Source organism: Hyposmocoma kahamanoa, unplaced genomic scaffold (assembly GCF_003589595.1).
Source record: "Hyposmocoma kahamanoa isolate Upper Pololo Valley unplaced genomic scaffold, ASM358959v1 67, whole genome shotgun sequence".
Taxonomy (NCBI): Eukaryota; Metazoa; Arthropoda; class Insecta; order Lepidoptera; family Cosmopterigidae; genus Hyposmocoma; species Hyposmocoma kahamanoa.
Genome location: NW_020653855.1, coordinates 8,673,658 through 8,687,861, shown reverse-complemented (window position 1 = coordinate 8,687,861; position 14,204 = coordinate 8,673,658). Strand labels below are relative to the sequence as shown.

Genomic DNA, 14,204 nt, shown 5'->3' with positions numbered 1-14,204 from the left:
AGAACAATTAATATTTATTTAAGCGATATAGACTAAAGTAAATAATAAGTACCTAGGTAAATATTATAAAAATGATCACAATGACAAACAGTGGTTGTTATTATAGTGTAGTTATATTCAACAAAGTTCACAAGGACATCTGACAACTGCCTCCGTGGCCGAACGGTTACCATGCCGGACTGTCACGCAGAGGTCCCAGGTTCGATTCCCGGGCCGGGAGAATTTTTTTTTAAAGAAAATTGAATCGTCTCGGTGAAATTCGGCTGGTTACAACACTATTATTAAAAAAAGCAGATTGAGGACGCAACTATTTTTAACACGTTTCGGACTAACTCAGAATTGCATTTTATTTAGAAATTCATGCGAAAATGACACTTGAAATATGTTCTAAAATTAATAAAATAATGCTTCACTAAAATAAATTATTTTTTTCTTAAACCCAATATCTAAGTTAATAATTGTTTGTATACCGTTTCGTTGATTAAGTTACATACTATCGTCTTCCTTAGCAGCCAAATAGGGCCTCTTACATTATGACGGCTATAGTTTGTATGTTACACAAGAATTCTCACATCTACCAATATACCGTATTGCATTTATACACATAATGTTTTTATGTTACGTAGGATTTCGTTAACACAATGCGCTTCCATCCTGTTGCACAGCAATGTATGTAATTTAAACTTAACCATTACCCCTTTAAAGGACATATCTAACAGCGGAGTTAATAAAAGAAAATAAACTCCACCAGAAATATGCATATAACGCTGTAACTATCAAATTTAAAACGAAGAAGAAATGTTGTTTCTTCACAGCGTAGTCTGTACCTGTAAAGTGAAAAAACAGTTTTTTTTAGAATGTAGTTTGTGTTATAAATTATCCAACGTCTTAGCCTGAGGTTATTTATTAGACAATTAGTTTTTTTTTTCCGGTTCACAAAACTGGATACAATTCAAATTTTAGATAAAAGTGTTCGGTTAATATTATGTTACAAGAAGAATGTATCCTACTAGACGTGAACACAACATGCGAATTGAGAAAATAAATACTTAAATAATAATATTAATTAAATTACAGTGATTATACACTTGTCTCTGAAGAAAACAGGATAACAAAAACACATAGTGCACTTAGCTTTTAAGGCAATTTCTAATTGAGTTCCTAGCTGAGGCCTCAGAACCAAAGAATATGTCAAAATCAAATCTGACATCATTGAGGAGCACATACGATAAAGTGGACAGTGTTGAACAAGATTCGTCTTACAATTAGGAAGCGAGAAAGTTTTACGATTATGTAGGCGGCTACCGGGACGGTGGACTGACACAAGTACAAGAAAAGCATAAAAATACTAGAAAGTAAAACTAGAATTAAATTATACGACTAAAATTGTGTCCCCGCGGCAAGGTGCCCAAAATGCTCTACATCAGGGTTTCTTAACCTTTTTGTAGTCCTGGACTCGTCTCAAAACGTCTCGTCTCAGAAATATGACAGCAACGCTAAGCCTGTATATTACGATAAAGATTCTTATATACTCTTAAAGAAACCCATGACAGATAAAACGAAAAACATTTATTTTGGACCTTATTTAGTGTTAGATTTATATATGTTACAGAAGATTTTAGGTTGTGAAATATTGAAAAGCGGTAAGGAAGATATTGTACATAAAAATCATACGAAACATTTTATTTCATAAGTATATTATTATCTTATATCGAAGCTCATGCATTTTTTTAAAGATTGTTGTGTTTAATCGAACAAGTATTTAGGCAGGTATAATAATAAAATCATATAACGAACTGTAAAAAAAATGTAATTTGTTTCTTTTTTTTCAAATCACCAAGGGTGATGTAGCATTACATTATATGTATATATAAAGCTACAAGTTTAGACTCACTGAGACAAATAGAACGCATACTTCCCGATATGGTGGAAGAAAGATATTTATACTGTTGTACGTGGATAGGCTACAAGGCAAAGAATCAAATATGAGAAGACCTGAATGTGGACAATGTAAACGAGTGATCAACGGCCTGCAAAAACTATAATACATGGGGGGATTTTTGTGCATTTTTATGAGATACACCCTGGTCAATTTCCGCGGGAAGTAAAAAATGTTAGTAATTAAAATAAACAAGATGGCCGCCATACAAATTTCAAAGCCTCCTATCACGGAAACTATTAGAGATAAGTAGGAGGTCCTCGAAGGAATGTCATAGAGGGTAACACTGATCAACTGCCTGGGTTAAAAAAATTCAAGATGGCGATGTCAAAATGGCGGCTGAAGAAAAACTTGCTTCGATCCGGCTGAAAATTGGCATGCGAGGGTCTTTAGGAGTCCTTAATCATAATTTCAAAAATTTCTTTTCGCCATTTTTGAATATGGCTGCCATGTGTTTTTTCGTTAAAAATAGCTGCCGACAGAGATTTGCTCTGATTCGACTGAAAATTGGCAGTCTCTAGGAGTGCTTGATAATAATTTGTGATCAAAATTGGTTTTTCGCCATTTTTCAATATGGCTGCCATAGAAGTGGTTTTTAGCCGGAGATGAAAATTTGCTCCAATTCGATTGAAAATCGGCATGTGGGGGAGTCTATGGGTGTTTAATAATAATTTGCGGTCAAAATTTATTTTTCGCCATTTTTCAATATGGCTGCCATACAAACTTTTTGGCGGCACATAGTAATTTGCTCTATTTCAGCTGAAAATCGGCATGTGGGGACCTCTACGGGTGTTTAATTATAATTTGCAGTCAACATTTACTTTTTGCCATTTATCAATATGGCCGCCATTAAAGAGCTATGTTAATTTGTTTAAAGTCATAAGTGCCGAGGCTGTAGGCCGAGGGCGAACCGTCCGTACGCCACCTTACGTAGGTAGTATACGGGGACTAGGTTCACAATTGTTCAAAATGTAAGGCATACTTCCCGATGGAGTGGGAATAGTATCTTTATACAACTTATAGCGTTATTGTATCTCGACCGTCTCTCTGTTAGATTCTTTTTTATTGGAAGCTATGCCAAAACGAGAAGTATTTAGGAAAAAAATGCCAGACAATCACTTCAAATTTCTGGTCTCAAACTAGTAATTTCCTATACTATGAGCACAAGAGTAACGATAATTCTGAAGGCAATTCCCGGAATACCCTGACCAGGACCAACTTAAAAATGTTTTTTTCATAAATTGGCTTAAATAAGATTCTGGAACCTCCTCATCAAGCGCCCATAGTATACTAATCACTGTGCCACCGAAGAGCATAAGCACACCCCGTAATCTGAAAGCAACCACGCGCCGCAGGCCGAGCTCGACCCCACCGTAGGTGGGGTATAGGGCTCGTATATTATATACGTGTAAGCAATTAGTATATGTATTCCCTCATTTGTATAACCAGGCAGTAATAAATCATCTTTGTAACCAGAGGCTGTCCTCACCTATATGTATTTAAAGCATTAACATTTAACAGTATTTTGAAATACCTCTTATTCTTACTCAGTTTCATTGTTTTGACAAAACCCTGAAATTGTTCACAGAGGTCTATAATATTACCCTTTTGAACATTGACTTACAAATAAATGGACGACGGGTCTAATACAAAAACCACGAAAAAAATGTCCCAAGTCAACCTATTTAAACGTAGTGACATGTCAAGGAATATGAAAAAGCTAAAACGTTAGATTTAAATTGTAATGTCATCGCAGTACTGTCTAATTCTGCTTGCTTCGCTGTCAGTCGAACAAACGAAGACTAAAGCGTGAACGACGCTCTGTATACGATTTTAACACCCTATAAGTTCGGACACTTTTTAGCGCGGACCCGACGTCCATATAATTGTAAGTCAATGCTTTTGAACATGAAATATTTGTGATTCAGGGTTTTAACTAAACTATTCCTGCTTAATACTTAAACGAAAGAAGGAATAATATTCAATTCGATAAAACTTTGAGGAACGTAGTATCTCATAAAATTACTCTATACTATAGATTACCATTCAATGAAAAAAATATCCCGAAAAAGGTTATTACCTTGGAATAATCGTTTTTGTTTTAGAAATAAATATTTTTAAAATACACTTAAGTAAGAATATCCTGTTCAACGAACGACGACGTCTTGACAACTACAGCTTCGTGTATAATACTGAATACGACTGTGTTGCTCAATGTTTGGGGTCAAAATGTGCAAAAAGTTCTTTTTTTTTTTAGATAAAATCAAGTGACAAAACGAACAAGTCGTGCGCCTGATGGTAAGCTACACGCCTGTCCATAACAGTTGCAGTGCCACTCAGAGTTTTATATCACAAAGATCTGAGGGGCGCTGCCACTGCGCCCGTCACCCTGAGACCTAAGTTGACAAGTCCCATGTGCCTGTAATTTCACCAAAAGTTCAGAGATGTCCTGCCTCCCGCGTCATTTCACGTCGAATTATTAGAATACCTAATTCATTAGAAAGAGCTCAATTTTTTCAATAGGATTGCATTTTAAAATATAGAGTCCAAGTTTTCGAGTTGACTTCCTGTTAGTGAAAGTCAAAGTCGTAATAATTTATGCCATATGTAAAATTTTTACACTTGAAAACGTCATTTTTTAAGCTACTGCACGTTCACTACACTGACCTCCTTGACAAGAACGAGCAAGAAACTCTAGGGATTGCTCTTTTCAAATAAACTTAAATGCTACGGAATACACTTTTGAATCATAATTGTGTGTAATCTAGACTCGTGTTGTCTTTCCATACGTTTTTATCTAAAACATACTTTGCAATTTTGTAATATGACTTTTCGATTAAAATACTTTTAATGTAAGTTTTAAACTTAGGAAATGATAATCTTAATATGTGCTCCGGAATCTTATTGTAAAAACGTATACAGTTCCCCATAAACGAATGGTTTACCTTAGTTAAACGAAATCGTGGTACCATGAGTTTGGACTTAGTTCCAAGGTTAATATTATAGATATCTTCATTCTTAATGAAATTGTGTATATTTTTTACGGGCATACAAAATATTTGTTCATCCAAGGTAACGATATTGTATACCAATTTTTATAAAATGCATTTGTTAAGTTAGGTAGGTAAGAGACCCTGCTCCACATTATTTTTAAAAAACAGCGATACATTTACTAACCTGTTAAACCGTCCTTTACGATATACTTTCGCAAGCCCATTGACCATATCAAAATATATTCTTTCCAGTGTAAACTGGTTATATCGCAGTTAAATATAGCGCGATCACTCTCTGATGATCTTTGAATCATCTCTTGTGTGTTCCCATCCTTGAAACGCCATTCGTGTGTTGTAAAATATGAGAAAAAATCAAACATCTTGTACGCTTTTGTGTAGAGTTTTACGAATCTGTAAAAATAAATGTTAACTTTAGTTCGCATTTTTTGAAGATGGTAAAAATAACATTTGCAGGGTTGCCAATTATTCACGACTCGCTTTTCGATCGGACGTCATCGTCATACTTGAGCCCCTTCGAGACCTTGGACGTTCCAATATGTCCGAAACGTCGAGGTAATTAAAATATGTTTTTATACACGATTAAGTCCCGAAGATAATAGTTATTTGTTATGCAAGGCTGCAATGTTGTTCTTTGACGCGAGTGCTCGTACTGAAACCTGAGCAAGCAAAGGGTAGCGAGTGGTTTAATAATAGATTCCAGAGCATAGCGAGGGTTTCAAGGCACGAGACGCAAAACAACTTTGCTGCCGAGCGAAACATACTTACAACTTCTCACGTCACTATAGCGAGGAAAATGGTAGATAACTATTACAAATCTGTTTTAATAAACAAAATTAGTTGTCGTTGTTGATTTAATGTCAACAATAGTAAGAACAGAATATACCAACGGATTTATGTTACATAAACAATGTACGGCAAATCGCGTAGTTGAACGTATTATTTATGTTTTTTTTTTAATCGAAAGAAAATGTTAGGTGCACCGTAGCCCATCAAGTTCGAATTTCAAAAACCTTCCGAGCTAGTGAGGTGAAATGTCTTTTTTTTCCATTTTTTTACGTTTTCTACTGTTTGAAATTTTTCAAAAAATTACCCAACGCTACGTAGCCGTGAGACGTATATGTGTGCGTGTGTGGCTGTGTGTGTGCGCGCATGCGTCCGTGTGTGTTTGATTCATTACAAGCAGCCATTATTTTGAAAAATAAACATTTAGAATAATTTCAGTCTGGCCATTCAGAGCCCCGATTCTGCTAATTTTCCTGAGACCAGAAGTAATTGTAACTCCATTGTGACTCCACTGAGGTTAGGTATGTGCAATTATAACAATATTTGTTATTCTGCTAAAATCTAGTTGCAATGGCGGTTGAGTCTAAACAAAGTGTCAGTGGAATAGAATTGATTCATTCATTTCATCCATCCGAGTATATATTAGATATAGAGACGAAATGTCATTTAATTTGTTTGAAAACTATTCTGCCAAATCATTACAGTGACAACTGCGCTCCGATTGGCCAGCCCGAATTCGAAACAATTGACGGGTGTCGTCGTTTAATTGCAAAATTACATATTTTTTAATTACCGATAAAATGTGATTCCGTTTGTTTTGTAATTAGATATTTTGCTGTTTTTCCCGCAACACTGAATGGAACAGCCCCCCATTGTTAGAGATATTAGGGTAAGGTTGCTACTATTGGACCACTTAATTTTGAACAGGCCTAAATTTTAAATCACACAATGTAAACAGAAAAATATTCGAAGTTTAAAAAGGTCTTGAATTCAAGTACGTGGGGCGCACAATAAGTTTCCGGAATGAATAAGAAAAAATACTATAAATGGTCAGAATTGAATTTATTGTTTCTCAAAATATTCTCCGTTAGCGTTAATGCACTTTTTCATACGAATGAACCAATTTTGAAAACATTTATGCCACTCCTCCGTGACAATCTCTAAAACATATTTTTCATACTCTTCGACAGCCTCTTCAGGAGATGAAAATCGTTGACCGCGTAACTGGTTCTTAATTTTTGGAAATTCATAAAAGTCACAAGTTACCAGGAAGGGACTGTACGCGGGATGGCTCATAAGGTCAACGTTGTTCACCTTCAAAAATTCATTTTGTCTGTCTGTCCGTGTGAGAACTGGCTTTATCGTGGTGCAAGATGATACGGCGTTTACGGTTATTTTTACGGAATTTCTCAATAACTTCCGACAAACAAATGGTCGTGTACCAATCACTATTGATGGTACAACGATTCTCCAAAGCAACAGTAGCCACTTGTCAGTTTTGTTAAAAAAAGAAGCAATTATCCGCTTAGAGGCATTTTGCACGCGCGCCACTTTGGTTGGTTTCGGCTCATTTCGAAAGACCCAAACGCTTGATTGCTGCTTTGTTTTGGGATCGTAACTATAAATCCATGTGTCGTCATCTGTTACTATGTCCCACACCAAATTTGACGCCCCTTCGTTGAAATGAAATGCCATGCTTACACATGGCATTGCACCAAGTGACAAGATCCGTTGTTTGAGCCTCTATCAAATTGTGCGGGATCCACCGAGAGCGCAGCTTTTTCACACCCAAATGTTTGTGTAGTATTGATTTAATTTGACTCATGCCTATGTCTAAAGATGCCCGAATCTCATGGTATGTCACATGCCTGTCAGTTTTGATCATACGGCGCATAGCATCGATGTTTTTGCTGTTCACAGCAGTGGACGGGCGACCATCACGAAATTCGTCACTGAAATTCACACGACCGCTGTTGAATTCTGCAAACCAGCTATAAACAGTCGTCTTGCATGGTGCTTCATCGCCAAAAGCAGTTTCGAAGTCGAGCGAAGCTCCGCTGAGCTGTTAAATTGCACTTAAAGTCGTAGAAAATCATACTACGAAAATTTTCACGGGTTAAATCCATGGTGATGTAGACAACCAATTTCTAAAATGACACCACAATGTAAAAACAAGTGACAGTCAGATGAAACAAACTGTATTCTATAGCCAGAGTCCCATTTTCAAATGTTGTAATTACTTTTTAAATATTGTTTATGTAAGTGACCAGTTCCGGAAACTTATAGTGCACCCTACGTACTTGTAGATATCGCTACAGGCTTCTTTTTACTAAGCATTATTAAGCATTGCTCTACAAAACAGAAAAATAAAAACATGTGACGGTTGCCTTCTTTATACCACCGTCACTTTAATGGACCACTCAGTTGCCATCATTAGACTTAAAAGATTGTACCTACTGGTTCAATCAAAGGGTTGACTGGCTCTTAAGGAAAATAAAATGTATTTTTAATTTCTTTAAATCGGTCTTTATTATTAATAAGAATAATTTAATCAGCAATTTAGTCTTCAAATCATATATATTTAAATAATAATTACAGACTATGTAAACGACGTGCCGTTGCCCGCCATTGAAATGCGGAATATCAAAAAAATGCAATAGCAATTGGATAGTACTATAATGGCTAGACTCGGCAATGACAATCCACTAACTCTTAACGTTTAGCAAAATATCAAACGTACAGTATCCAGTCATTAGGTCACCGAGGACCTTTGCGATAAGGCCGATGTGGAATGCCAGGGCGCTGGCTGTCCGTTGCAATATGTTGGCTCGCAGGTTTGCACGATGTACAGATGATAACGCTTTTTAAAGCATAGGTATTGTCAGTATTTTTACACGTGCAGCCTATGGGTCAGTTACACACGGCGGACATACGGAGCACTGCGCATCCAGTACAATAATGATGATCCGACTTCCACCTTTCTTTAACGCTTCAACCATGTTTGCTGAGGTTTCTCAGTCATGTAGCCGATTTCTACGCTATCATGCAAAAGCGTAGTGCGTCGCTACGCCGTCGCATGCGTCTCAGTACGAACAGCATCCTGAGCTCATTAGTGGAAAGATGGGAGTCCCCAATGCTGGGGCGGTGGATGCGCCCTGCACACTGTTGCCAATGCGCAGCCAGTTGTCCTAACATTGGCTGGGTACGTTATGATCCCATCTTAATACCTATAATTTTGTTTTATTTTATTATTTTAAACCTAACACTAGCTTAAGTATTTTTCTTTAAAAACAAATATTATGGATGAATATGTCTGAAATAAATGGATTATTATTATTTTATAATTTTCAATTTTATAATTTTCAATTTTGTAATTTTATATTTAATGTTGTATTCGTGGTTTATTTTTAACCGACTTCAAAAAAGGAGGAGGTTCTCAATTCGACTGTTTTTTTTTGTTTTTTTTTTCTTTTTTGTATGTAGGTATGTTACGCGATAACTCCGGTATTTGTGAACCGATTTTCATGATTCTTTTTTTGTTGTAAAGGGGGTATTTCCATAGTGGTCCCATTTCATTTTGAAGAAAATCATCCATCTCAAAGGGTGGCTGTTCATGCATGAAGATTCACTTTTATAAATAGCGCCTAACTTAAATTTAGGAGCAATAACTTTTAGCAATTATTTAGTTGATTTTGCTATTTCTCCAATTCAAGACGTTTTTCTCTCGATATACTTTGAGTAGTGTCGTAGTGAGAACCTATTTTTATTATCTCCAGGGTCAAGTCCTGTATAGTGGCGAACTAGGGGATATTTCAATGAAACTTAATTCCACGTACTTTTGAGGTCGGTTTTTTTAGTACTCTGTACTGAGATTATTTGGATTTGATTTGTATAATTATTTTGTTTTTCATTTTTTATTTGTTTCACATTATCTTATTTTATTGTAATTTTAGCATTTGAATAGCATACTAACCTTATTCCTAAGTTCTTTACTAACAAACTATGGATAACTGTCCGAAATAAAGTATTATTATTATTATTATTATTATTATTATTATTATTGACACTCTATCCACACAGCTGGGGTGATTAAAAATTAGCAGACTTCGGGCGCTGACCATGAGCTGTAAACAGTCACCTACCTGCGATTCTGACCAATGCATAAACAGACCCCGTCAATCACATAAGCTGGTATGTAATGCAACAGCCAGAACATTATAGTGAACAACCATTTGTTAGGTACGTCTATGCCGTAGCAGTACCATACTGCTTTTGGAGAGGAAAGACTGCGGGCTTCATTACGGTAGATATCGCCGATTGCACCTGAAAAAAGAAATAGATCGTGAAGCCGCTATAGAAGGATTATTTCATGTAGCAGTAGAACTCCTTGTAAAAGTGATCGTCCAGGGAAGTACTGTCACCAACCTATTTCTTATTCTTATTTATAACAGTTGCCACTCAGAGCTTTAAATCGCAAAGATCGAAGGGGCACTGCCACTGCGCACATCGCCCTGAGACATAGCTTGAAAAGTCCCATGTGCCTATAATTTCACCAGCACCCTTACCCTTCAAAACCAGAACGTAGTAATGCAGAGCTCTACTGCTACGATATCTATTTGCCACGTTTTATTAAAGTCGGTTGCCGGAAAGTGCGCGAAACTGGGTTCATCTCCTAGTTTGCCATTCCTAGAGGTGGAATATTTATTCAAATTTAAATGGGACCGCTTCTGAGGTATCCTCTTTCCAACAAAAAAAGAATCACCAAAATCGGTCCACAAATCGCACTGTCAATACGATAGTGTATTAACTCAAAAAGTCTATTTTTTCAGAATCGATGAAAAACGAATTGCTCACTTCCAGCGAAATATTATTAAAATTTATGTATTTATTACAGACATCTAAACAATTCCCTACTTGACAAGTAAAAGGAAAAAATAACTTAAGAGGGAGCATGCCAAAAAAGTTTTGACGTTGGCTCCGCCCAAATTTGTGAAACAAATATATGCCTGAAGTTCGCGTGACATGTGACAGGAGATGTTGAATTTTGCGCATGAAAAGTACCAAATTCGTTTTAGCGGAATAACTCTAAAACTAAAGGGTTTAAAAAAATCCGTAGTGACAGTTCTCGATCATGCATAAATATAATTAATTATCTAATTTTTGTCCTAATAACCATTAATAACTAGCATTTCGAGGATGAATCGAAAAAATGTGAAAATTAGAAGTCATTTCGTGATTTTTATCTATGGAGGAAACTTTATTGTTTTATGTTTCTGATTAATGTCTATGCTTGAATATATCGTGTAGTTACTCATACAACATTTTATTTTTAACTTTAAAGTGGATATACCCCTCTAAAATTAAATCGAAGATTAGGAATTTTTCCTTAATATTTTTTAGAAACTTATGTATTAAGACTGTTTTATCCAGAACTAGTTCGCAAAAAGTTTGTCTCATTTTGAGTTAAATAGATTTATTTTAATTGTTTCTTACAATATTTTAACAGCAGTTTTATATTTATAATCAAATTTTACGTTCAGCAATAGTATAACTTCAATTTCACATATTTTGAGTTACAACACTATTGTAATAGCAGTGTGAAATGTTAGTTATCGCGTAACATACATACAAAAAAACACAGTCGAAGTGGGAACCTCCTCTTTTTTTTGAAGTCGGTTAACAACAAACACCGGTGGTATTTACCCCAAGTAATACTGTTCCTAGCACTACAAACAGTGTAAATCTTCTTTTCTCCATTAGCGTGCGCCGTTTGATGCGCAGCTACGAGAATAGCGTTGTTCACCAGGTCCGCTGGCACCAGATCCACCTGAATCTTCGGATCAGCAAAGTTTGTGTGCAGTAAGCCCAAGCCAACGCCTAGAATCAGCTGTGGAATAAATTTTAAATACAGTCCGCTTCACGATCGTCATAGCGTTCAAACTTTCTCAAAAGAAAAACCGACTTTATTACTTAAAAAAAAGGACTTTAAAATTGGAATTACATCTATTTGCCAAGTTTTATTGGAATCTGATGCCGACAGATGCGATTATCTGTCGTCACATTTTATTGGTGACGTTTTATTTACCGTCAGACGACTGTCGTTCTAGCTCTTCCCATTGTCATTGTCAGACAGTCTGTTGTAGTAACGTCAAAAAAGTTGTGAACAACAGTTATTCATGATGTTCTATCTGTGAACAACTACATTTAAGGGCGCGTTCGTATTATGTCGTAACGTTTGATTTATCGGTGGACGACTGTCGTGTTTAGCTGTTCCCACTAGGTCGTGACGACAAGTTATCGTTTCACGGCAGCCGCCTTGTCGTTTGCACGACGAAGTTGTTTCATGCACTGCAGTCGCTTCTATGTTCTTTTGGAAGCCAGTAGTATGTGTTCGCTCCCGTGTGAAATGGATGAAGATTTTTTTTTTTTTATACATGACAGGCAAATGACTCCACTCCAGCTGATGTTAAGTGGAAAGTGGTATCCAAACGCGAAGGAACCTAGTGCAGCGATGGAATCCTCACTGCACTAGCCGCCTCCACCCTGCCTGCCTACAATATGCCTCTTCACGCCTCGTTTGAAGGACCCCATATCATAAGAGGGAGGGAAGACATGTGCCGGAAGGGAGTTCCATTTGTCAACCGTGCGGCAGAGAAAGGAGCCACCGAACCTTTTAGTACGCGATGGAATGCGGCAGGTAGTGAAACGGTGACTACGAAGGCCAGCACGCGTGCTTCTGAGCAGGAACGGGGAAGGGGGGATGAGGTTGAACAGATGAAATTATAACAATGTATTACTTTCTAAAAAGGCATGAGAAGAAGCAAACGAGGAAAAGAAAGTTTTGTGTACATCCAATGTTATTAAAAAGAAGTATGGCATTAGAATTATGTCAAACGTTTGTAGATGAAGTGAAAAGTGATGAGAGAAAATTTTGTAATAATATGTATAATTTTAACTGCCTCTGTAGCCGCACGGTTACCATCCTGGACGCAGAGGTCCCGGGTTCGATTCCCGAGGCGGGAGAAATATTTGTATGGCCTATATTTATTTATCTCGTGAGTTTGAATGTAATTTGTGGTTGTTTATGTTGTGTCCATGGCACCCGCAATACAGGGCTTGCCTAATGCCTAATATGACTGTAAGGATTTTATCCCGATTTAAACCCGGCGTTAACAAAGCGCCGGGTTAAAATCCCAGGCACTTGCCCATTTCTGGTTACGACCCAAAGCTAGTGCAAAGGGAGACGAGGGCGCGGGGTACGATAGGGGAGAGTAGATAAATAAAACGTGACGACAATAGTGGTCGCGACCACCTGTCGTAAGGTTTTATTTATCGTCAGACCACTGTGGTTCTAACTCTCCCCATTGTCGCGACAGATTGTCGTCGTAACGACAAAAAGTCGTGAATGACAGTTATCGATATATGTGAACAACTTCATTTAAATATACAAGCCGCGACACTTTAAACTGCACGACTATCTTTCGTCACGACACAATGGGAACATGCCTTTATACGTTTTACATTACCAGAGCGTCGAAATTTACTTTGATATGGGGAATTCCCTAATTTGCGACCAGATAGTTGTTGTCGCTATTTAGTGATTTGATGAAGCTTACCCCACTAGGGCCGTACGCGCAGCTCATGTCAATCCAACCAGGCGAAGGCTCTCGATATGCCCCGACGACTGAAACAATAAATAAACACATTTAAGGCCAGCCACCGGAGGAGAAACGGGAAAAACTGTTTTGGAAAATCAAATGGTTTAGGTATTTACTGATAAATAACGATCTTACAAATAATATACGATACACCTAAAGATATAGAATGTGCTACTTCGGTACACGATAGGATGTGCTTTATCCGATCATATAAACTCCTGAAAATAGGCTAAAGTAAAAATCTAAAATGAAGTATTTAAGAATAAAATATCTATCGAGTTCTTAGGTTTTCGCGATTGTTACACATAGGAAATGGAACTATTTTTCCGAATTTAAATCGCGTGTATTTGTTTTTTCAAACAAACTGACGTTTCTGGCTCTTTACAGGTCCCATGGTCACGGTTGACTGAGGTGGTACAGTCATCAACCAGTTATGTCTAATATTAATGCAAACCACCCTATTTTTTCACTATAGTTACTAATGTTATTAATTAAATACCTTATTTTTAATTTTACAAAGAAACATTAAATTTATTAAACGTAATTAAAGATTAAACGTAATGTAGCGTAAAGTGGTCATCTAGTGTTAATGTACGCTACAGAGAGCGATCTGTCCGATCATGTGTTCTTATGGTACCACAACATAGAACTGCAGCTTTTCGAGGTAGTTTCAAATACTCGGCCTCAAAGTGCTGGAATAATATTCCACCACCTATACGCAACGAGACATCCAAACCCAAATTCAAAGCACTGTACTGGCAACACCTACTCTCACTTCAAAAATCTGTGTAGTCTGTTTTTATTCTTTAA

General features: G+C 36.9%; 1 protein-coding gene across 1 annotated transcript in view; it reads right to left on the bottom strand.

Annotated features, from left to right (window-relative positions):
* Positions 1 to 699: 699 nt before the first annotated feature.
* Positions 700 to 14,204, bottom strand: part of LOC113232173 (fatty acyl-CoA reductase wat-like) — a 32,163-nt gene continuing 18,658 nt past the window's right edge. Inside the window, exons 7-11 of the mRNA XM_026466810.1 lie at positions 13,353 to 13,420; positions 11,440 to 11,623; positions 9,879 to 10,059; positions 5,117 to 5,343; positions 700 to 827 (exon numbers count right to left, since the gene is read on the bottom strand). Of these exons, the coding sequence (XP_026322595.1) occupies positions 700 to 827; positions 5,117 to 5,343; positions 9,879 to 10,059; positions 11,440 to 11,623; positions 13,353 to 13,420 (788 nt within the window). The remainder of the gene's footprint in view (positions 828 to 5,116; positions 5,344 to 9,878; positions 10,060 to 11,439; positions 11,624 to 13,352; positions 13,421 to 14,204) is intronic.